This window comes from Protopterus annectens, chromosome 6.part0, assembly GCF_019279795.1.
Source record: "Protopterus annectens isolate FY-2018-M chromosome 6.part0, PAN1.0, whole genome shotgun sequence".
In the NCBI taxonomy this organism is placed as follows: domain Eukaryota; kingdom Metazoa; phylum Chordata; order Ceratodontiformes; family Protopteridae; genus Protopterus; species Protopterus annectens.
The window spans coordinates 1247801935-1247828947 of NC_056737.1; the positions used below are offsets into that span (position 1 = coordinate 1247801935).

Here is a 27013-nt window from a genome sequence, read left to right on the forward strand (position 1 = left end):
GCACCACGTGTGCATGCCCTGTTCAATGACAGCCTCACCTCAGGCTTTGTCCTTACCGAATGGCGCACTGCTACAGACATCCTTCGCCATAAAGGCAGAGTAACTACAGACCCTGGGAATTATCGCACCATTAGCCTGACAAGTCTGACATGTAAGGCTATGGAGCGCATCATCATGGACCTAATTAACAAGGATATAGGGAATCTCCAAACTCTAGATCCCACACAGTTTGGTTTTGTGAAAGATATATCATGCCTGCTCAACCTGGTTGACTTCTTTGAGTCAGTCACCAGAGCTGTGGAGGAGGGCAAGGCAGTTCATACAGCCTCCCTCGATCTGGCCAAGGCCTTTGATACCATTCCCCACTCAGGAATTATCGATAAACTTACCCAACTAGGCATCAACCTCTATATCACTAGGTGGGTTGCAAATTGGCTGACAGAAAGAACCCACAGTGTCTAAGTAGCAGACTCCAAGTCAGACTGCCGACCAGTCACGAGTGGAGTCCCACAGGGATCGGTCCTGGGTCCTCTCCTGTCTGGCATCTACTTCGCAGAAGTCCAGGCCAACACGGAGGGACTCTGGCAGACCAAGTTCACAGATGGCTGCAAGCTGGGAGCCATTATTAACTCCCCAAGTGATGTAGACATCCTGCAGAAAGGCCTCACTGAGACCAATGACTAGTGTCAAAACAATGGCCTTAAGCTTAATGCCAAAAATGCGGCGTCATCCCCTTTGGGAAAAACTCGGTTCCCACTAATTACTACATTGATGGAAGTCCACTAAACACTGAAGGCGTTATAAGAGATCTGGGGACACAGGTTGACAGCAACCTCTCCTTCGACCACCACATTGCCATGTGGTCATAAAGTCCTTCTATATGGCACATCTCATTACCAAGGGTTTTGCATCCAGGAAGAAAGAGGTCATCATCTCTGTCTCTACTCTTCTCTCATTAGGCCAGTCATTGAGTATAATGCCCTATATGGCATGTACCTCACTAGTCACATGCAACAGCTGGAAAGGCCACAAATGTACCTCATGAAGAGGATCCTAGGGCTTAAACACATCGTACATGGACAGGCTCAAAACACCCCAGCTATTCTCTGTCTCATATCGTCTACTAAGAGGCAATCTCTGCTTGACTTACAAAGCCATGACTGATGCAGCTCTGTTAGAAATGCTACATCTAAAGAAACCCCAATCCCTCTGCACCACATGCTCTAGACACCTCACCGGCATTACCACAATCAACAGAACATGCTGGAGGGACAGGTTCATAACCCAGAGACTGCCCATGCTCTGTAATACACTTCGCATACATGTCAAGCAAGGCACCTCACTGGCCCTCTTCAAGAGAAATCTTGATGAGTGGATGGGAAATAGAAAGTTTACCCCAGGGATCACTCCATTGGCTCTAGCTGATAGAGGCACTGGGAACTAACATCATGTGGCATGATGCCAGGGCACTTCTGTGGGCTAGGCTTGTAAAGGCTCCAGGGCCATTAGCCTAGTACACACCTATGAACCTATGATTCTGGGACTTTGAATGCTTGAAAAATTAACTGAGATTCTGGCGCCACAACAATGACTTATGAAACTTGCTGTTGCATTAATCAAGACCTGTCATTGTAGGGGGCTGCACCTGGGGGTATATTCTGAAGTACAAACCTAGACTGTATTCCCCCAATTGTGATCAGTTGCTATTACACATATCACAATTATGACTGTTGGAATTGCAACAGCCCTCCTACCACTATAACTGGACACACCTGCCCTCCTGCTAGCATCCACAGCCTTGTGGATTCGTCCTCCTGCCATATCTCTAGCTGTGTTATGCATCGTTTCATCAAGTTGCTGTCCAGAGAGGGATGTTTCATTGCATTTCATAAACATACTCAGAGGCTGTATGACACCAGAGGTCACAGGTCTACAGGGAATGGTAGGTGGCATGGAGTGTTGGTAGTATCTCATAAGTACTGCTTTTTTCTGGCCCTGTATCTTTCCAGTACCTACTAGCCTGCCATGCCCTGTAGCGTAGACATAGGCTATATTGTCACACTATGGCATCTTGCGTACTTGCTGCTTTTATCAGGACTGATTTTTGTAGCAAACCTGAAAAGAGTGTTTACTATCATTTCACAGTTAGAAACTATTAACAACATTGTGTGCTATTCTGAAATATTAGGTGTACTCCCCTCTCTCAGATACCCTGTTGTTTATTTGTCTTTTTTTACAGCTTGAATAATGTGCTCAAATTGCCACATAGGCGTATCACTGACCAAACGTTATACACTGTTGATGTATATATTTTTCACTGGGCTTCCTGGGCTGCATTCAACTTGTGTGGTTTTACACTAAGTACAGTGACATTTCTCTTTTAGTTTAAGCATTTTCTGATTCTCACCCTTAGTGTATTGTGTTTAGAAGCATACACCAACACATGGCTCATGTCTTGAGGACATGCCTTTGTCCTCCCATTATTTAGGGTTTGTCCGGATTTGTTGTGCTAACATGCACTCAGTTGTGTGATTTCTAAGAAGGTGAGGGGGCTGCTGATGAAGGCTCACAGCTGTAACTGCACGCAGGGTGTATCCGTATCTCTCGATTTCTTAGCACAAGAAATATGGACAGAGACAAAAATAATGGGGGGAGGACAAAGGCCTAATATAGGAACAGATTTTGAATACCAATAAACTTAAAATGTTGCTAGAATAACAGGATTTGCATTAACATGCATTTTCTGAAAGATATGAAGCCTGAAACTCAAATGTCTGTCATTATATATTAACTTCAATCCTGTGTGATTTGTGAGAAAATCACATATTGTGTGAGGAATTGACATAAATATCGGCAAAATTTGGGCATTCTGTGAAAATCTGGGCAGTTCAGAGGTGCTGGCTGCATGTAATGTGCAAGTGGATGGTTAAGTTCAGGAAGCCATCACACTGTCAGTCAAATTACAGCTTTGTGTACGCAGGGAGCAGAAAGGAGCTCAAAAATGCATTTTGTGAGAAGGAAGCTAGAAGAATGTATGGCACAGGTCACAGTCATTGTGGTCATTATTTGCTTTGTTACTGAACACTGACAGTTTAACAACTAGCCTGGAATTAACTGCAGTTTTTGGCAGTGTTCACTTGCATTTTGCAGGCTGTATCACTTATTCACTTCATTATGGGTACAGACACATTTCTGAGTTGTCTAAGTTGAGGTTCTCATATTCTGGGTGATCAAGAACCTTGAAAGAAAACCTGAAGTGGTATATACATAATATTCATTTCAGAAAACACTTTGCCAACAAAAACTGTGACACATGAATGAGAGCTTTTGTCCACTAGGGGTCAGTGTTTTTCTTATCAAGATGAATATTCTGCCTGCTTGTGTCTACTGACTAGATTAATCACATCTAAGCAGAGATATTTTTTCATGTAAGAAAATCAAAGTAAATGTACTATGCTAAGCATACCTCTCAAGTGTACCTCATTATGAGAAATATTCCTCGTTTGTGGTTTTAAAAAGTTCACGTTCATCAAAGTTACACATTGAAAAGGTCTGTCTCACATACTGTGTAAGAAGTTTTTTTAACTGATATTCATGCTAAATAGAACTCAGTTATACTATTTCATTAAAAGAATTATACTATAATTAAAAATATCACATTTTAACCATCTTATGAGCTTCCTAGATGAATTTGTTAATAAGCTGTTAGTAACGTTCCAAATTTTGCCCATTTCATGCTCATTCTTACCCCCACTAGAGGTAGCAACATCCTTGACCTGGTCATTACTAACACGAGCGACCGTTGCTGTACTCTAATACTCAACTCCTCCCTGGTTTTATCCAATCACAAACTAATCACATTGGAAATCCACATCCCTCCCACCCCCCTCCCCTGCAAAGGTAACCACCATGAAAAACTTCTCCAAAGTTAACTTTGGGCTCCTAAAAACAGAGGTGGCTAACTTCACGGCACCCATGCAAATGGAGAATAGTTGCATGACTGCTGAATCATATACCAATGCACTGTATGAACACATATACAAATGCATGGATCTCGCCATACCCAATAGAACCAAGACACTCTCCTCCAAAAAAGGAAGCCAATCTTGTGGTCCCCTTCCATAAACAAACACCACAACAGGAGGGAATTGATGCAGAATAAGGTGAAGTCCCAAGACTGGAAAAACTACCTTATCAGCCTCAACAAAAAGTTGAGATCCCTCATCAAATCCTCTAAAGCTAGTCTATGAAAACAGAATTGCAGCAGATAGTAAAGACAACCACAAGGCCTTCTATAATTATGTAAAGAATCTCCATGGCAAAACCCAGATTTGCTCTGAGCTACTGCACAATAGTACCTCCTATACCGAGCCAACAGATATTTCCAATATACTGGCTGACAGATTCAGTGCCAACTCTACCCCCCCCAAAGGAACAGTCCCAATACCAGTAGATTGCCAGGCACCCAGTATTACTGCTGCACAGATTAAACAGCACTGCCCAAGGCCAAGAATACAGCTTTTATCAGACCTGACAATATCCCTGGCTGTGTTCTACATAAACTACAAAGTGAACTGGCACCTCATCTGTGTGTCCTGTTCAAGCACAGCCTCACCTCAGGCTTTATCCCTACCGAATGGCGCACTGCTACAATCATCCCTCTCCACAAAGGAGAAGCAACTACAGACCCTGGGAACTATCACCCCATTAGCCTGACGAGTCTGATATGCAAAGGTATGGAATGCATCATCATCATGGACCTAATAAATAAGAATATAGGGAACCTCCAAACTCTGGATCCCACACAGTTTGGTTTTGTGAAGAGTGGATCATGCCTGCTTAACGTGGTCAACTTCTTTGGGTCATTCATCAGAGCTGTGGATGAAGGCAAGGTGGTTCATACAGCCTACCTTGATCTGGCCAAGGCCTTTGATATGATTCCCCACTAAGGAATAATAGAAAAACTCACTAGGCTAGGCATCAACCTGGGTCTATATCATAACATTGAAGTGTCAAAACTTCGAATGTTACAACATCGAACCCAAAACCATGAAAGCTGAAAACCTTTAAGACTGAGAACAGTGATTTTTTTTTCCCTGGGAAAAGAATTGCTGTTCCAGTACAAAATGCGAAACACACGAACACTACAGACTATTTCTAATGTGTGGGGCTTCACCCCTCCAAACATGGGGGGTTGTGCCCCCCACGCCACCCCTACTTAAATATACCAACTCCGAGATCGCAGAACAGTGGAGGAAATAGCAAAGCCACGGAAATGGCCCACCAAATTCTTTCCCTGGGAAAGAATTTGATGTTCCATGGCTTCAATATTTTCAGTCTTCAGTCTTTCAAGTTCAAGGTTTTGGTATTCTAACTTTCCAGCATTCAATGTTTAGATATACACCCATCAACCCCTATATCACTAGGTGGGTTGCAAACTGGCTCACAGGTAGAGCCCACAGTGTGAAAGTAGATGACTCCAAGTCAGATTGCTGACCAGTCACAAGTAGAGTCCCACAGGTTTCAGTCATGGGTCTTCTCCTGTTTAGTATCTATTTCTCTGAAGTCCAGGCCAGTACGAAGGGACTCTGGCTGACAAAGTTTCCAGACGATTGCAAGCTGGGAGCTATTATTAACTTCCCAAGTGATGTTGACATCCTACAGAAAGGCCTCACTGAGACCAATGACTGGTGTCAGAACCATGGCCTTAAGCTCAATGCCAAAAATGTGTCGTCATCCCCTTTGGGAAAACTCGGTTCCCATGAATTATCACATTGATGGTAGTCTGCTGAACACAGAAGGAGTTATAAGAGATCTGGGAACACAGGCTGATAGCAACCTCTCTTTTGACCACCACATTGCCACTGTGGTCAGAAGGTCCTTCTATGTGGCACATCTCATTACTAAGGGTTTTGCATCCAGGAAGAAAGAGGTCATTGTCTCCCTCTACTCTTCCCTCATTAGGCCAGTCATTGAGTACAATGCCCAATTTGGCATGTACCTCACTAAACACCTGCAACAACTGAAGGGGCCACAAAAGTACCTCACAAAGAGGATCCTAGGCTTTAAACATTTGTCCTATATGGACAGACTTAAAAAACTCCAACTATTCTCTGTCTCTTAGAGGCAATCTCTGTTTGACTTACAAAGCCATGTCTGACCCAGCTCTGTCAGAAATGCTCCATCTAAAGAAATCCCAATTCCTCTGCACCACATGTTCCAGAGGCCTCAACCTCATTACCACAATCAACAAAACATGCTGGAGGGACAAGTTCATAACCCAGAAACTGCCCATGCTATGGAACAGAGTTTCCATACATGTCAAGCAGAGCACCTCGCTGGCTCTCTTCAAGATAAATCTTGATGAGTGGATGGGAAATAGAAAATTCACCCCGGGTATCACTGCAGTGGCTCTACTCGACAGAGGCGCTGGGAACTAAGGTCGGGCGTCACGATGCCAGTGTAATCCTATGGGTTTGGCTTGTAAAGGCTCCAGGGCCATTAGCCTAGTACACACCTATGAACCTATTTGTTATCCATTATGAGAGGTAGTGTTCCTCATTTTGGAGATTGAAGGTTGAGCGTTATGACACCAAAAATGAAAATGGGAATATAGTGCTCCACACGTAAGGTTTTAGAAAAATGGGAATATCCTGCTCCACACGTAAGGTTTTAGAAAAATGGGAATATCCTGCTCCACACGTAAGGTTTTAGAAAACAAGTGACATAAACACTGTAAGCAATGCAATCTGGACTTGGGCTCCGCATTAAATATGCATTCTTTATTTCTGTGCAAAATGAAAAAAAATGATGCTTTGGTACTTATTAATACTTAAAATTTTTCAAGTGATCAAATGCAGTATATTTTGAATAGTGTTTTATTCCGCTGCATTCAAATTTAATGAGAATCTATGTTCCCTGGTTGTGCAAATAAATAAACTGTTGCCAAAGTACACATATGCAGCTGAGAAGTTCTAGAGAGCACCAAAGCAGACATTTTGTTCTAAAATAAAGACGAAGGTTCAAGTCTGGCAACTGCATGCATTATTAAATAATGTAACAATTCCAGTGCCTTTTATATGTTTTCTGCCTTTTAAATTAAAAAATAAAAACATCCTCCAAATTTTTACATATGCAGTAAACTTTTAGGGCAGATTCAACAAAATAGTGAGGTATTTTACAAAATAATTATGGGCTTTCTGTCGATAAATAGTTTAGAATACTTTAAGTCCAGTATTCTTTCATGTGGCCCCTTCCTACTTCCAAAATGCATCTTTATCTACACTAAAAAATGTTGCACAATATACATTTTTTTGACTGAATATTAGTTGCATGGTTTTGACAACAGAATTATAAGTGTATACCAATGTGCAGGGGGGGGGGGGGTATTTGCATTTTGAAGTTGTGTTATGTTACTAGAAGTTAAAATGAAATGAACTACATGTATGTAGCTTTTCAGTACAATTCTTGCAGATAGTTTTGTTTTTAAATGTTTGCTATTTCATAATAAGCGATAATAATCTATGTTTAACAGCCAGTTTATTACTTTTAGACATTTTACTGCACAGTTGTAAAGCACAATCCTTTATTGGGCTGTTGGTTACAAAAATCTAAGATTAGTAATGATGTAAATGAAGTTAAGAGAGTTCAAATCTGGATTCTACTCAGAAATAACTGCATAAAATAAAAAATGCTACTCATTTCAGACGTATATTTGTACTATATATTTAAAATGAAGTGTATAGGGCAGCTGCATTGTATCCTCAGTTCATACATGCATCATAGATTCAAATTCATCAATTCTCTGCTTCGTGTTTCCTTTTCTGATTTTTCGGTAGGAGACAGTGTTGTATCTGTTGGGGTAACTTTGTCTAATAATGTCTGGCTTTCTTCCTGCCCCTGAGAGCTCCTTGCAGATAGCTGGTGATTCCATATCTGTGTTGCAGTCAGGGTTGTCGGAAGGAAATTCCTGAGAATCATTTTTGTCTTGGTATTCTTCTGGACACATTTCTTCCTCATCTTCTTCAACCTCTCCTTCTTTGTTGCTTTCTTGTGTTTCATGTAACTGGACTACATGCTCGGATAGCTGTAAATCGTCGCTTTCATTTTGTTTGTCTTCCTCCTGCTCACCGTGTTCTTTTTCTTCTTTTTCGAAACACTTATCAGATGATTTGTCACTTTCTATCTCCTGCTGAGCTTCCACGGTTTCTCCTCCTTCTTTTTCTTCCTGACCATTTTCTTTATATTCTACTTTAGTTTCTTCTGCAGCTGTTATTCCCTCCTCCTCATGTCCTGTAGTAAGAAATAACAACATATCATTGTCAGAATTAGCATGTTCATATTGTGTTGATCTACTTTAACAACATGCCTTTTCTAATTTTGTTAATCATTGTGTCCAGATTGATATAAACAATATAGTTACAAAGATTGCTAGTTAAAGAGGCATCTGGAGTGAAAGCATAAGCCGGACATGGACAAATGCCGCTTAGCCCACCATACTCGCATGTGCTCCTGTCAGAAAAGTTGAAGATCCTACTATATGCAGAGGTATTATTTTTGCACTAAAGAAAATACCTGCATCTGTACAATATACTTTCTATTTGCTGTTTCTAACCTCACAGGCTCCTAAGGAAAGTTATTTTTAAACTCCTACTGGTCAGCCCTCTCTGTGAAAAAATGCAACCTCACATTTTCTTTAAGTCATCCACTGTTTGTCATCAAATTGTTTCCTCTTTGTTCCTAGTATATATTTAAAAAACAGGACAAACATGTTTTATAACAGTTCTCTTTCTAGCTCTTCATCCTTTCCACTGTAATGTGACTTCTTTTTGCTGAAATTCCTTCTGTCATGTGTTTCTGAAGAGGTAATAACCTCTTACACTCAGGTCTGCTTGTAAATAATTCAGCAGGTAGAGGGTACCTCCTTTATAAACAATGCATTACATATTGATAACTTTCCTAATAAACTGGCTGTTTGCCTTACACTGCTTATGGATGTGAAGCTTCAGAAAAAGACTCACAGATCCTGACAGTCTTACAAAACAAGACATTAGAACAGAAGACATCACAGTCCCTTGAAGGATGTCATGTTGTACCTGACGTCTTACTCTGCTTTTTCTCTTTCATATAATTATATGATGTCTTTTCGTAAAACCTGCCAATGTGTTAAGTTTCCGAAGAATCTTTCTTAGATTGTTACATTCCATTACTAACATAAAAACTTTTTGCATTCACCTTTTCATGACTTAAATTTAAACCTCCAACTCAAGTATCATTAAATCTGTGTACATCATGTAATCCAGTTATTCCATTAGCTATTTATTTTTGTATAGCCTTAAATACTACAGTGCAGTTCCCCTTGAAAAACATTAATTTCATATCATATAATTCAGGCTCTGTTAGTCATTCTTCCTCTTTAAGTGTGTACTGGATAGCATTCATCCCAGACTTTGGGCCATATATATCTCTAGCTCTTTGCCTTCTGAGGTTCTGCAGATCTTATAGAAAAAAATTAAGGATAATACAGTTCATCATGAGAACCACAAACATCTAATTCCAGAACTGTATACATATTTAGTTGTCTGCATATTCCTTAAGTGTACTTATACTAATAGAAACATGCTTTTAGCCTCACATCACCTTCAGTGAAATGCAGCCATATAGTTGTATGGCTTACTGCAAGGAATTGCTGTATGGACCAAGTTAAAAGCAATCACAGATGTCAGCAGTATTGTTTGTGCTACATTACCGGAGGAACGGAATTCTGATAAAGTGGGCAGAGAAATCATCAGTCTGCTTATGAATTTCTGTGGCATTAACAATTTTATATTGCAGTGCACCTGTCTCGAGCCTGAGCTTGTCAATACACTGGTTTACAGTCTAGCCCAAGGTCAGAATCAATCATTGAAACTTGTCTGAGTGGTCAAGACTTAACCTCTTTTCCAACCCTTCCACTTATAAAGATGCCAAAGTGAGAATCAAACCCTGTACCTTGTGTTTGTGACTGAAGCACTTTAATCATTATGTCAACTCCCTTTTAACTGACTCTTTCAAGATACTGAACAAAAACCGGACTCATGAACTGGTCAGAAGTGAGAAGTTCAACACTAAATGAATGGAAATGAAAACAAAGCATCCAAGAAATATTGTTAGTATGAATTCTTAGACAAAAACAGCTAATTGACAGCTCATATAAACAAAATGGCTGCTAATGATTAATGTGTGAGCTAGGTTGAACCAATGACCACCATTACACAAATGTGGTAAATATGAAGCGTTTAGGGATTACTCACCTGCATACACAAATGTGGTAGATATGAAGTGTTTAGGGATTACTCACCTGCATACACAAATGTGGTAGATATGAAACGTTTAGGGATTACACTCTTGCATACACAAATGTGGTAGATATGAAGCATTTAGGGATTACACACCTGCATACACAAATGTGGTAGATATGAAGCATTTAGGGATTACACACCTGCATACACAAATGTGGTAGATATGAAGCATTTAGGGATTACACACCTGCATACACAAATGTGGCAGATATGAAGCATTTAGGGATTACACACCTGCATACACAAATGTGGTAGATATGAAGCATTTAGGGATTACACACCTGCATAGACAAATGTGGTAGATATGAAGCATTTAGGGATTACACACCTGCATACACAAATGTGGTAGATATGAAGCATTTAGGGATTACACACCTGCATACACAAATGTGGTAGATATGAAGCATTTAGGGATTACACACCTGCATACACAAATGTAGTAGATATGAAGCATTTAGGGATTACACTCTTGCATACACAAATGTGGTAGATATGAAGAGTTTAGGGATTACACACCTGCATACACAAATGTGGTAGATATGAAGCATTTAGGGATTACACACCTGCATACACAAATGTGGTAGATATGAAGCATTTAGGGATTACACACCTGCATACACAAATATGGTAGATATGAAGCATTTAGGGATTACACACCTGCATACACAAATATGGTAGATATGAAGCATTTAGGGATTACACACCTGCATACACAAATGTGGTAGATATGAAGCATTTAGGGATTACACACCTGCATACACAAATGTGGTAGATATGAAGCATTTAGGGATTACACACCTGCATACACAAATGGGTAGATATGAAGCGTTTAGGGATTACTCACCTGCATACACAAATGTGGTAGATATGAAGCATTTAGGGATTACACACCTGCATACACAAATGTGGTAGATATGAAGCATTTAGGGATTACACACCTGCATACACAAATGTGGTAGATATGAAGCATTTATTGATTACACACATGCATGCACAAATGTGGTAGATATGAAGCATTTAGGGATTGCACTCCTGCATACACAAATGTGGTAGATATGAAGCATTTAGGGATTACACACCTGCATACACAAATATGGTAGATATGAAGCATTTAGGGATTACACACCTGCATACACAAATATGGTAGATATGAAGCATTTAGGGATTACACACCTACATACACAAATGTGGTAGATATGAAGCATTTAGGGATTACACACCTGCATACACAAATGTGGTAGATATGAAGCATTTAGGGATTATACACCTGCATACACAAATGTGGTAGATAAGAAGTGTTTAGGGATTACTCACCTGCATACACAAATGTGGTAGATATGAAGTATTTAGGGATTACACACCTGCATACACAAATGTGGTAGATATGAAGCATTTAGGGATTACACACCTGCATGCACAAATGTGGTAGATATGAAGCATTTAGGGATTATACACCTGCATACACAAATGTGGTAGATATGAAGCGTTTAGGGATTACACACCTCCATACACAAATGTGGTAGATATGAAGCGTTTAGGGATTACACACCTGCATTCACATTTTGGACTCCTGCATGCACATCGTCATGAACTGATGTAGAGCTACCCTGGTTCAGTGATAAACTCATTGAGGGTATAAAACTGATTGCCCTAGTCCAGTCTTCATGTCTGAGGGGTGGTATTCACAATAGCATTACTTATACCATGAAAAAACAAATGGGTAAACACATTTTGACATCCTGAAAAAATAAAGAGGAAAAGTAGTATAACTATTGGAAATTAAAGTTTTGCCTGCATAAAACACTAGAATGTGACACTCTGGCTTCCTTAATCAGGTGCTCTGATCCTACTTGATAAAATCTTGCTATAAACTTGTAGAGAAAACAAATGTCTTCTCTAGAATTATAAATGTATCTAAACTGTATAAAGTACAGCACTGCTTTCTATAGTCTCAACTTTATAGTGATAATATATGTAAGATTCCAAGTTTTAAACTGGATTTTATAAATCATAGTAAATCTTGTAAATGTTAATTATCTTGGTAAAACTTTGTAAACAGTTTAAATATGTAAGTATCCATTTAAGTCAGATGGCTACTATCAACTATATTTTATTCAGCCTTTTGTAAACTTTTATGAGATCTATCACTTCTGTCAAGTATGCTTAATGGCTGAGATGCTTACAAAGCATGAACATTGTGACTATTTGCATAATTAAGCATATCTACAACACTTAATTTCTCCCTAGCTGTAATAACTAGTGATCAAGTGCCAGTGGCAGTTTTGTTGCCACTAGTGTAAGTGTGAAGCTCATAACCTCCACACATTTTATGCCAAAAAATGTTATAAGTATTATTGTAAATATGAAACATTGCATATTTTCAGAATGGATGAACTACCAAGATGATTTATATATATATATATATATATATATATATATATATATATATGTATATATATATATATATATATATATATATATATATATATATATATAGGGATCACTACATAATCTCGAAATGTTGGAATATCGAATTCCAAAATCTCGAGACTATATAGCCGAAACCCATAAATACTGAAAGACCAGAAGAGTGAAATTCAAAATCCCGATGTTCAGAGATATTGAAGTAGCACTTCTGGTGTTGCAGTTTGTTGATGGATAGGTGGAAGTTCAGGTAAATAACTATATGTAAGTGTGTTGGTTAGGGGCTTTAGTGTGTGTCAGTGTGTGTTGTGACTGTGATGTGTGTGTGTGTGTGTGTGTGTGTGTGTGTGTGTGTGTGTGTGTGTGTGTGTGTGTGCGACTGTAAAATGTGTGGGTGTGCATTTCCCTTGTGTGTCTTTTTGTGCTATCTTGGAGTTAGTATATTTAAGTAGGGGGTGTGGGGGGAGCAGCCTCCCACATGGGGGGGTGCAGGTGGGCATAGCCCCCCTGCTTATCTGTAATGTAGGATGATATGTTTGATTGTGGGGGGAAGTTGTGTGTATGTGTATGTGTGTGATGTATGTGTGTTGTACGTTCGGGATTTTGAATTTTGCACTTCTGGTCTTTCAGCATTTAGGGGTTTTGACTATATAGTCTCGAGATTTTGAAATTTGATATTTCAAAATTTCGAGATTATGTAGTGAACCCATATATACATATAGATGTTTCTCATGAAACAACAAACATTCATATGAGCAACCCTCTAAACAGTCATCAGTTTAGAGCGAATGCTCAAAGGAAGAAATGAACAATTATTACTTTCTATTTTTTGCATTAGGCTCCCCTGCACCCCTACACCCCTATATACTAACGTCAAAATCACATAACAGTGGGATAAGGGCATATTCCCTTACCCCACTGTACCATGATCCCATTAAAAAGACTGCTGGGAGAATCTCCATTAAGAAGAACATTTGTTCACATAAGCATTAGCTTTTTTAAGAGCATGAAAAGCATTCGCTCAAGTAAGCATTCTTTCTTCCTAATTGAAACCATGTATACATATATGTGTGTGTGTGTGTGTGTGTGTGTGTGTGTGTGTGTGTGTGTGTATATATATATATATACGTGTATGTGTATAAGATAACATTCTTGGAGTAATTCTAGAATTATCTTTTTGGAGGGGGGGAAACCAATACCACATTAGACAGGAGATTGTAACCCCATATCTCCTACATCAAACAAACAACACTAAGGTCAACAGCCCTCATGGAAAGGGGTATTTCTTCCTCCCTCAGTTGCCTCATTTGATCAAATGACATTGCAATCATCCATGTATTTTTACACAATTGTCTGCTACACAAACTGACTATTTACATTTTTGCGCTGTGGCAGCAGTACAAACAAGTGTAATGATCATTTGTAACATAAGAACTGTAAGTTCAACACTTGATAAGATGTTCTTCTTGTATATTCATATCTTAAATATTCAACATTTCTAGGTAGTGATTAAATTTTTGAACAGGCAATTGAAGATGCCCGAGTGCATATTTATCTCATCTAAAGGACAATAAATGCATTTTCTGTTTGACTTACGCTCATGCAAACAACTCATTGGCTTTTCAACAGGTGATGCTTATGCACAAGTGCTTGTTAAAATTAGAGTTCTGCTAAACCTTGCAATAAATATGTAATTCTTCAGTTTCTGGTTTATTCTACAGTTTATCTCTGCTGTCTGTTGGGTAACAGATCCATTGTCATCTCACTGATGATGTCAGTGATAAAAATTTGCCAGCTGCAATTAAATAGGACCTCATAATTAACTTTGGTCTCATAATTACACTATGTGTTTAGTTTTTTTATGTTTGACTGCAGTCAGCATTGAGGATTTATTCATAGTTATAATTACTGATAATCAAACTGTTCTACAGACTAAATGCAATATAAAAATCTTGCCTCCTCCACCCACTGTAGCTATCAACCTCTAAAATGCCATTTATTGTCAAACCCATTGTTAAAACAATATTCAAGACAGCTGAATAGTAGATTACACAGATGCCAGTGCTGGACATCATATGTCAAGGGTCATATTACCTCTATGCAAAGTCCCAAAGATCTGCAAACTGAAAGTACAAATGTCTAGAGTATCCTAAACAAGACTAAATACCATCTCTTAGACTCCTACAGGGCTCCCTGTATGTCTCATGAGGGTCATGCTAGATTACAAAAAGTGGTTGAAGAACTCCCTAATAACAATATTTCCATTATCTTGGGATACTTCAACTAACTTGACCACCTATATCTCCAACATAGGGAATGCCCAGAAGTTCTTGGACTTCATCAATAAAATCATATAGTTTATAAACAACCCCAGATAACAGTATAACAAGTGCTCTGAATTCAACCAGTTATCAGGAAAAAGATGAGTTCAGGTCAGTATGAACAGGCAATATAAATTCTAATATTAAAATAGTTTAATCGTTGTTGAACGCTTTTGTCCCTTACAGTCCACAATGAGACTTCATCCTTCTCTCAACAGGAGCAAAACAAAAGCATGAATTCCAAGGTGACTAGTAAGAGGCAGAATGTGGTCTCTTCAGTAATTGGGGGTCTTGGAGAGCATGAATCCCAAGGTGACTAGTAAGAGGCAGAGTGTGGTCTCTTCAGTAACTGGGGGTCTTGGAGAGCATGAATTCCAAGGTGACTAGTAAGAGGCAGAGTGTGGTCTCTTCAGTAATTGGGGGTCTTGGAGAGCATGAATCCCAAGGTGACTAGTAAGAGGCAGAGTGTGGTCTCTTCAGTAATTGGGGGTCTTGGAGAGCATGAATCCCAAGGTGACTAGTAAGAGGCAAAGTGTGGTCTCTTCAGTAACTGGGGGTCTTGGAGAGCATGAATCCCAAGGTGACTAGTAAGAGGCAAAGTGTGGTCGCTTCAGTAATTAGGGGTCTTGGAGAGCATGAATCCCAAGGTGACTAGTAAGAGGCAGAATGTGGTCTCTTCAGTAATTGGGGGTCTTGGAGAGCATGAATCCCAAGGTGACTAGTAAGAGGCAGAGTGTGGTCTCTTCAGTAATTGGGGGTCTTGGAGAGCATGAATCCCAAGGTGACTAGTAAGAGGCAGAGTGTGGTCTCTTCAGTAATTGGTGGTCTTGGAGTAGATATTGCAGATTTTAAAGGTAAGATGGGACATGGATTAATATCCTAAGAGCTCCAGTGTGCATTAAGCAGTTATATATGAAAAAGGGGGTAACTTCAGCTTTAACAAGCTAAGTGGAGAACCACTAATTTTAAAAGAGCAAGATAGATTAGAAGGCTGAGCACTTTGCATTTTGGCAATATTGAATGCAGTGTGATGGCCAGTAAATTAATTAGCTGAAGGGAAGTAATTTCACAAAATGTTAATGTTGTACTTACTTACAATAGCCAATGAAAGAGGAGAGGGAAGTAAACATGTGATCAAATTAATGTAAGGGGCAGCTGCTAGAAAGACAGTTAAGTTTAAAAACATAACACCAGGATGGGAAGGTAAGATAAAATTTAATTTCTACTTGAATCTCAAGAGATGCAGCTGTGGTTTCTTTTCTAATTTGAATATGCAATTAAAAACAGAATACAACTAAAACACAGTGTAAAGAAAATACACCACAATATACAAAATAGAAGAAGGCCACAAAGCAATACAAAATACACAAGATCAAAAGCAAACTGATGACATAGTCAAGGCAAAATGATCTCGCAGTGAGATTATCACCATGCGATCTGCAGTTGTGCTAAACATTTCTGGAATCTAACAATGGCTGGATACAGAAAAGGTTATGATCAAGTCAATCAATTTCCAAGTATCTAAAATCCATGGCAGTATGGAATCGCAGTAAGGAATCCTTCAAGAGGAACATTGTGTCCTTATAAAACTGGACATGGTGGCTTATGTATATGTTAGACTGGATTAAATGGAAATCTGTACCTGACACTCATATATGGCTTGTAGTTTTACCTATAGTGCTTAAAATAACAAATCCAGTAGGATTTAAGCTAAAGCTTCTCCAAAAATTCATGGACTTGCCTACCCTAGTGACCACCTACTGAAAGTGTTGATAAAGTTCAATACAGGTAACAAAAATATCAGAGTGTTGTCATAATCTCAAACACCTCATTCAAGAGTGCATAAACTGTGTTGACAAGGAAGCCATATTTCTGCAAATGTAGTTGTCAGTGAGAAGGTTGATAATTGGGAATTTGCTAGCCCTGGACAAGTCGACTATTTTCTCTGGGAAATGTAAGTCTTTATAAATAAGAATAAAACAAGCTAAGGATATAGATTTCAAGATGAACTACACTGCATAGTCACCTTTTATGTAATGATGAATAGTTGTTTGAGTAATTTCATATTTGTCACAAGAGCAGTGACTTCCCTGGCTAGACAAAGTTGGGAGAATATGGCTGTATCCTGTCAGTCTTTGAAGAGACTGTCAAACTGGAAAAGCAAGCAAGCCATGACAAATATGGCTGCAACCCCTTTAACCATAAAGTGATAGGTACCAGGATTTGCACGGAAAATGGCTGTAGAAAAAACCACAGGAATCTAGAATCTCTTGAATCATCTTGGGTAAAGAAAAGCATGGATTCTGCCTAGAGTGATTGACAGCTCTATACTGCAGTTATGAGCCCCTAAGCACATGACACTGCAACCATGGTCTACAAACTAATCAGTTGCAGTGGAATATTCAGAAAAGACAGGTTCAGGTCTGGCTTGGACATTGTTATCATAAACCAGTTATCACAGCAAGTTGGAGGCATTCAAGTTGTGAGGGTTTCATGAAAAGTCATGGATGTTAATTAAGATTCTGTTTTTTGTATTCAGTGACAGAACTTTTTTCTAAGAGGGATTGTCTGGTTTTCAGTTGTAATGAAAGGGGTCTACTGATATATTGCTCTCTCAGGGGATCTGGTGTCTTGTCTAAGAAGTTTAAATTACAAGCACTGAAGTCAAGTCACTCTGGCCTTCCATAAGCCTGTAACTGTCAAACATACAAATGGGTGGTCTGTAAACCTGTTCCAAAGTGCTGCTGCTGTTCCAAAGTGCTGCTGTTGCAGTGATGTTTGAATTGTTTGTTACACATTCCTAGTTGAACTGAATTACTCCTGAAGCCTTGCACATAACGTTTGCAGAGGAGGGAATGAGAAAGAATTCCAGAGTGTACGACTTAGCCTTAGATCAGGTGAAGACCCACTACAGTGGCTGATATGTAAGTGGGCCCTTACATATGCTCCTAACTGCGCATGCTACAATAGCTAGCATTGTGGTGAGCACCATCCTTGACTAATGGCATACATTTACTGCTTGACATCAAAGTAAGGCCTGACAACATAGTATTATTACCTCTCCAGAATCGACATGAGTTAATGACATAGCTCTATCAACCTTGTCTCTGAAATGAGGAAAGCTACCTTTCCAGTTGGGAGCTAGTAAAAATCAAACATAACTGCAAGATATAGTACTCTGAGGCAACATTGTAAGGATTTATTACTTTACTTATGAAGAGATGACAGCATGCTAACAAGTGGAATGTTATTTACATACATAAATCAAAATGCACATAAGTTAGTTCTGTAATAGCTCTTTCTGAAGTTAACACGCTTGTCATTTAAAGCTAACAGGTAGTACTAGCTAATGAAAATGCTGATATACAATGAGAAACTCTTCCAGAGAAAAAGTGCTGTGTTCTGTTACTGTTAATATGTTGTACTGTCTTACCTGGTTGTATTGTTAGCATCAACACAGTTGTGATGCTCCCTCAGTGTTAAATCAGTGATTAATATTGTTACTTAATACGATGATTGTTAGTATAATAATGAAATCTCAGTATGTTATGAAATAATATAAACTTATCTGCAGAACATATGGCAATGGGAAAGAGACTTGTAATGTGCACTGTTGTTTATAGTAGTAGAATAGGCAGACACACACACACACACACACACACACACACACACACACACACACACACACGCACATGCACTCACACACACACACACACACACACACACACACACACACACACACACACACGCACACACACACACACACACACACACACACACACACACACATGAAGGCTTCTTAGTCATAATACTCCCCAGGATTTATGAAGCTTGCGCCAGGCACAGTCATAGCGTAGGTGTTCTAATGGCAAATAAAGCCACCAAGCGAGTCAGGTACGAGCTGTTTCCACATGCACTACCAGCATACACCAGAGTTGCGCAGCTCCTGGAGCATGTATACTAATTACCCCATGCGGAGCAATGTAGCATGTAAATGATGTTAGTGATTCTTGATGTGGTGCAGGCATAGCGTAAGCATATAGAAATGTAAACCAAAAAAACAGTTTACATTTTTTCAAACATAAAATCGGAGCCATGAAAGTGGACCAAACTTACATATGATAATGTTAATATATGCCAATGGCTAAATATATAGCCAATGGCATAAAAAAAATTTACAACACATAAAAAATAACATTTACTGTCATCGTCACACTAGCAAAGTAAACCCACAGTGCATCGGTGCGCAAACGGGATCACAAGAAAAATACACTTAGATGTCACAAAACTGCAATGTAGCACAATTCATGAATAACCCATAATAGTCAATGGCACGCATGCTACACCTCAACCATGGCGCAAGGGTTGCTAAGGGTCTGTGACAGTGTTCTGTGTGGTAACTAGGAATTAGTAGTCAATGCCATTCAAATGAGTCAAGTAATACTGAATCGCAAACGCCCCACCGGCATAAGGATGTAACACATGGTGTAGTGGTACAACACCGAGGAGTGGTCCGGAGGTAAACATGACATCAAGAGAGGACTGCGCCACTGTAGCTGTAAGCACATTGGAGCATTGCTGATCCAGGTTGCCTGTTGCTAAGCAAAGCTGCAGGATAGGGGTGTGGAAGTAGCCATAGCTTTGCTTAGCTGAGAGCACACAAGGTGACCTTAAGTGTATGTGAACATGGATGAAAACGTGCTCGAAACCCGGTAAACAGCTGCATGTGGCTCACACCACAGCTGAAACAGGAAGGTTACAGGAAGACAATAAGGAAATGCTGCAGGATGGTAATTGGAGTACAAATGAGTAATTAACACCTAGGAACTCACAGTGGGCCATTGACGACAGCTAACAAGGCTGCTAGCAGCTACCTGCAGAACAGGAAAGGGGAGGTGCCGTACTGCAAAGAAAAGAGAACTGTTACAGCAGAACAAAGCAAACCTGCAGTTGATCAGCTACAGAACACATTTTGCAACACAATCCTGGGATGGGAAAGTAAAAAAAACAAGAAAGCAGGCAGCTGGATGCATGCCTGACAATGGGAGGGGAATCGGGTTGAAAAGTGAAGTAAAGGGCAATAGATGAATCATGGCAACCAAGTGTAATTCAACACCAAAGGCCTCACAATAGCAGTACCTGCTGTAAAACCCATATGTAAGATACCCTGCACCTGGAATTGCACATACACACCTAATGACATCAGCAGCTTACAAAGCACAATAGTATAAAATGTGAAAGCACCTCACACACACTTGTGTATTCCCAAACACTCTGCACCATTGGTGTAAACAGATGAGGAACTTTTAAAATGTATGTTAGGGACTGCCATAGCTTTGATTCATCAGCATGTATTGGAGACTGAAGGTGGTGTGGAGGATGATGCTGACAACCACCTCAGGCACCGGTGGAGGAGAAGAGTGTTCAGACCAAGGGTAACCTACCAGGGGCTAAATGACCTGGAGAGAGTAGAGCATTACAGGGTGGACAGGGACACCATACAGCAAATTGTTGAGCTGTGCCGGCCATGCCTCAGAGCCAGAAATAACAGAGAGGAACCCATCCCAGTGGACACGAAGGTATGTGTAAGCTTGAGAATACTAGCCACAGGTACCTTTCAAAGGCCAACTGGGGATATCATGGGGATCTCACAGGCATCAGCATCCAGGGTACTCCACCAGTTCCTGGATGCCATGTTACCACATGCCAATGAGCACATATACTTCCCCTGAATGCAGAAGGAGTTGGCCAGCAATATGCGTCTCTTCCACCGTGTGGCAGACTACCCGGAGCTACTGGGTGCAATAGACTGCACGGACATACACATCAAGTCACCACCTAGTGAGCAGGGTAGGCACTACATAAACCGCAAGGGATACCCCTCCATCAACTGCCAGGTCATGTGCAATGCCCAGGACATTATCATGGATGTGTGTGCTGGCAGCCCTGGAAGCTACCATGACTCCCACATCTGGAATGCCTCACAGCTGTATCAGGTATTTGCCAGGGGGGACATCCCATATGGCGACCTGGTGGGGGATGCTAGCTATGCACTGGAACCATGGATGATGACTCCCATCAGAAATGCACACACACCCATGCAAGAATGCCATAGTGAGGCACACGCACAAAACAGAATCATCATAGAGCATGTGTTTGGGATGCTGAAATCACGGTTCCGTTGCTTGGACATATCTGGTGGAGCCTTGCAGTACTCTCCAGGAACTTGTGCCCACATCTTTATAGTATGTGCTATGCTCCATAATATGATCCTGTGGAAACAGCTGCAGCAGGGACAGAATGGTGAAGGCCCTCACAGCCCACCACTATTGCCAAGGGCACCACAGGCACAGAGGGACTCAGACCATAAACACCCTGTGCCAGCCCCAGTAGGCAGATGGAGGTGTGCCCAGTATGCCCATGCCTTGGCAAAGAGGGAACATATAGCACACACACACTGGCATTGTAGGCCCCTACAGATTGACCCTTCTCCACCTGCACACACAGTAAACATGGATGGCACACACACATGACCACCTGTAAATTGTCATGTATAGGTGGTCTACTATGTGCATCCTACATAGGCAGCCCTCAACTATTGTACACACAACTGCCATTGACACAAGGTAAGTCAATACCTGAACAGTAAATTAAGCTATCAGCATGTGTCGATACTGTATGTATAGGTTCATAGGTACATAGGTAGGTAAATGCCTAACTGCCCGAGGCCATTCATAAGCCTAGCCAAAATGTGTCTGCTGTCACCACCCTATTGATTAAGTAACTGTCCCTCTGTGGATCTGAGCCAATTGTGGGATCCCTGGGGTGTATCCACTGTTCCCTACCCAATCTGCAAGGATTCCCTGGTGTGTTATTGAGGGGCTCCATATAATGTCATCACGGATGCAGTTCCAAAGTATGGGGAGTACCCAGGACAGGAATCTGTCACTCCAGCATCTTCCATTTATGGTTGTGGCAAGGTGTAGCTCATTACAGTGTGTGGCTCACTGTGACATGGATTCCCATAGGTGGAGCATATCCATTAAGCCTGACATGGACATGACATTAACAGGTATCATACATATGTACACCCACTGACTTACACATCTGTTTGCAGTATTGAGGAACGGCTGTAGTACACTGTACATACTAAACACCATAGAAGTTGTACATATCCCAGATGCCTCAGTGGTAAAGCCAGTGACCATGGTATTCATGGTCCCGGTTTCAAGACCTGAAAGGGCCGTTATGTCATTTTGAGGTCCCGAATAAGAGATGTTGGATGCAGGTTATTAAAGCACTTTTAAGCACATGTTAGTGGGTTATTGCACTGGTAAGTGCCGGTAGGCGGCGCGTAAACATGACTACACGGATAAGCGCAAAACAGGTCTAACCTTTGCAGAACATCACACAGATCATGGGCAAAGCTGCCCACAGCTGAAATGTGCGTTATTCACCCTTGTACTACCAGTGCCTGCTCTGAGAGGTAAAACGACCACTGCCAGGATTAGAACATGCAACCATGTACACAATCTTCACAATAACCTACCACTAATCAGGTTAAAACACAAAAGGGAGGATTTTGTGGAAATAGGACAGGCTGCCATGTACCCAATTAAAGGTGTATGCTATATATATATATATATAAATCAACATATAGAGAGAGAGGGAGACAGAGAGATATATGTTGATATGGATATACATATATATGTAGATATATAGATAGGTTAACAACATCTACACAACCATGGAGGTACATATAAATAGGATAACTACCAAATACTGAATGCTTTACAAACCGACGAGCATAATCATGAGGCTTAAAGACCGAAAGACCACAGTACCAAAACACCAGAACCGTGAGTTCTAGAATCCCGATGTTAAGGGACATTTAGTTAGTGCTTCTGGTGCTGCGGTTCAGGTAGGTTACTGTGTGTAAGTGTGTTTCTGATTGTTGTGGTGTGTGTGTTCTGAGTGTGGTGTGTGTTTCTGAGGGACTGTAATGTGTGGGTGTGGGTTTGCTTTATGTGTCTGTTTGTGCTATCTCTGAGGTAGATTATTAAAGTAGGGGTGGTGTGGTGTGTGCAGCTACCCACATGGGGGGGTGTAAGGGGGCATGCCCACCTGCTCATACATAGTGTAGGATGGTTTGTTTGGATGTGATGGGCAGCAGTGTGTCTGTGTGTGCGTGTGTGTGTTCTGTGTTTGTGTTACTTTCGCAAGTTTGACTTTGTGAGTTTGAGTGTTTGGTATTGTGGGGTTTGGGAGTCTCAGACCAGTACTGTGGGCATCAGAATTGTGTGTGTTCGGGAATCCATGGGTATCCTGTATACAGCGGTTGAAGTCTTCACATATGAGTATAACATGGACCATAGCAATCACACATTCCGCCACAACCAAACTTTATGAACAAAGGATATGGAGAGTATATGCCTAAACACTATTACAAATATGTACTATGGACATGAGCCAAAGAAAGGGTTACCACCTGTCCCACTTTGCGAGGGACAGTCCCTCTATATGTGGTCGTATCCTGACCAAATTGAGTAAACACACATGTCCTATAATTGAGACATTTGGCATGTCCCACATTTAATATAATAGTTGCATAAAATAGTCATGTCTGTATCTAAAATGCCTACATGTAACAAGAAACAGGATAAGCAAGTAAACCGCTACAAGAATAAGCTTTTATTTAGGCATAAATGTAAAGTTCTATCCTTTGTACTGACCATGGGTTTGTGTCGGCCTCTAAAATCCAGTGTGTCCCGAAAATGTCCCACTATGGCCATTTGAAAAGGTGGCAACCCTAGCCAAAGAGGGTCAGTCACCAACACTCCAAAGACATGCATCTGGAGCGTTTCTCCCCGGGCCTCCGCTGAAAACAGGCTCTGTGGAACCTAGTCGGACATTCCCGGTCAACAAATGTTAAATAAATAAATAAATAAATAAAATAAATAAAAATAAACACAACCCCAATGAGTGCAAATATCTTTAACAGAAATACACGAGACAGCTTTCATGTAGCAACACTTTATTACATTTCGATGTATTTCCGAAGGGATTGAAGGACTAACATCAACTGCATGCTATACAGTAACCAATTAACAATGCCTTAAGGAAGCAGCCTGCAATTACCATAGTATTAGTCCACTAAAGGAAAGGTGTTCAAATAGGGAAGGAACCCTCACACACATATCGAACATGTATAAATGCAGTTCCTACACACCTGCATCTGCTATGTACACCCACCATCTCCCCCACACCTGAAACAATTACAGTACATACTGTAATAACATCACAAACATTCACTCTATGACATCTGCAGAAGCCTTAACATACCTTGTCAGAGACACACTAACATGGCCCTATGTGAAATAGTTGCTGTTATACAATGGAACAGCCGCTGATGTTACAGGGTTTGTTTGCAATAATCCCGTTTCAGATGGCTGTGCGTACACCAGGAAGTGTTACCAGTTACTGATTAACAACACAGTATGATACACATGTACATTATACTAAAGATGTCTGGTGAGCACACTGTAAGCCACCTAACATTTTATGCATAGCCATACAGCCTTATACATAGTATAGGTAGTTAGATAGTTTAGGTAATAGCATAGCCCAAACATCCTTGCCAGACTGAACATCTGCAGATGTATCAGGTACAAACAAACCCTGCATAACTAGCAATGTTCAGAAATATAACAGCTGTACTCACATGTAGAACTACATCTTCTAGCCATTACACACAATCCACGGGAGTCATATAGCTGTTGCAATACATCACAAACAACACATTCAGGCCGTCTTCCTCGAAAGTAAGGCAAAGGGGCAATGCCCAAGTGGAGTACTCAATTATACATCACTGTTGCCATGGTATTGGCTAATGGAGTAGCTGTACAGCTGATGTGCATGTAATCAACTACTCTGGAACACCAATTGGTGGTCAGGATAGCACGTTACCGATATTTAACTATAAAAGGATGCTTGTAAAAAAGCACAAAAATTGACTGCTATACTTATGAGAATGGACCACTTTTGCATAAAACACACGAAGTTTATTAAGTACACAAAGTTTCCAAATAGTATGCAAGCCCAAAGCAAGATATAGTCCACGTACTGTCCGTACTTTATGAGTACTGTCCTGTTAGTTGACACAGGCAGCACAAAGTTCATAAAATATAAAAGGTAGAAAACCAGACCTGGGTTCTAGTGTGGTTGAAGAAGTTGAAAAAATGTCCGTCTATTAGAGACTCCAGTATAACCAAATGGTGCTTAGTTCTGTAGTTACCAAACCAACATGTTTAATGTTAGTTCGCTTCCAAGTGATCCTCCAGGATGGCCAGCCCTGGTAGCAATATTATAACTGCCGTAACAAAAGTAAGGTGTAGTCGTCTTCCAACTGCCGTGACCAAGTGCGGCTTAGTCCACCAAATGTAAAGTCATTAACGGCTGTCCGCACAAGACCGTTGATATAGTCAAGTTGTAACACAAACCACAAACCCAGTCGGGTAAAAATTGTAAAAAGTAAAATCCAACACAGCAAAGTATCCCACAGCTCACAACAGCTCACTGAAAGAATAATGTTAAACGCGACCATGCGTTTTTCGTTCAGATATGTATCTGAACTTCATCAGACAAAACGCTGACTTTTTGGTCAGTTAGGATTTAAATACTCCCTGATAATCAGGGTAATCTGATGCTAATTGCTTACGCTTCCATTTAATTATTTTTTGAAAAGTATATAACTCAGTATTAAACACTGTTTGATCTAATTCATACCAAGTAAACAAAATGTAAATCTAATTATTTATACTCAAACTATTAGTATTATTAGATATTTTAGTTAAAAATAAATAAATTTTATTATTAAAAATTATGATTAAAAGTCCTAAACTATTAACCGGTGAATACTAAAGGTACCCACTATGTCCTTTAAACATATTTTGTTATGTCCAATGTGATGTATTTTGTAATTAACTAATGACTGACTTATGGCAATAAATTTAAACCATATTCTAAACCTCAATATTATGTTATTATTATTGTTGTAGGTACTATATTTATACCTTTAAATAATTTAAAAAAAATTTTTTTCCTATTATTAAATAATTGTAAATACTTTTAACTAATTTCAGATACTTTTAAATATTTCTAAATAATATGACTGACAATTCATGAATTACTATAGTGTACAAGTTTATACAATGAGTTTTGACAAGTAAATAAAATTAATAGTAACCCTTAAAACCTTGGTATGTGTCATAATAAATATATTAAATAAATATTTGTCCATATAAATTTTAAATTTTATAAAGTGTATAATATTTTTAACATTTATAAATAATAACAACATATGGATATATAGTTTGTTTAAATTATTGTTAAACAATAAAAATTATATATCCTAAAATATATATAACAATAATAATTTATATAAACAAGTATAAATTTATTAAAAAATCCCCATGTGAATATGTTGTATTTACATTATGCTAAAAATCTGTTTAAAACATATTTAAAAATTGTTTAAAAGTATATTTAAATATGTCTTCTTAAGCTTTTGGTGAATATCAATATATAATAGTAGGTAAAATTCCATTTATCTCAATAAATTTTTCATTTTTAGTACACATGTAATGGAACAAAATTCATTAAGCCCAGGTTCTCTATATGCTGCTAGACGTAATTGCCAAGCTAGTTCATTTTTTTCCAATTCTAGTTTCAAAAAATTATCAGTTATATAGTCACCCTTATTTAACTTATTCATAATTTCACTGATTACCATGAACTTAAAACTGTGACCTGTATTCATATTGCAATGTCTAGCAAGGGCATTTTCATCTTTGTTCTTTCTAATTGCATATATATGTTCATAGATTCTGTCCCTTAAACGTCTATCTGCTTTCCCAATGTAAAAAGATG

General features: G+C 39.6%; 1 protein-coding gene across 1 annotated transcript in view; it reads right to left on the bottom strand.

Moving 5' to 3' along the window:
* Nucleotides 1-7522: 7522 nt before the first annotated feature.
* ERMN (ermin) overlaps nucleotides 7523-27013 on the bottom strand; it is a 471394-nt gene continuing 451903 nt past the window's right edge. Inside the window, exon 3 of the mRNA XM_044074839.1 lies at nucleotides 7523-8292. Within this exon, the coding sequence (XP_043930774.1) occupies nucleotides 7769-8292 (524 nt within the window). The 3' untranslated portion in view covers nucleotides 7523-7768. The remainder of the gene's footprint in view (nucleotides 8293-27013) is intronic.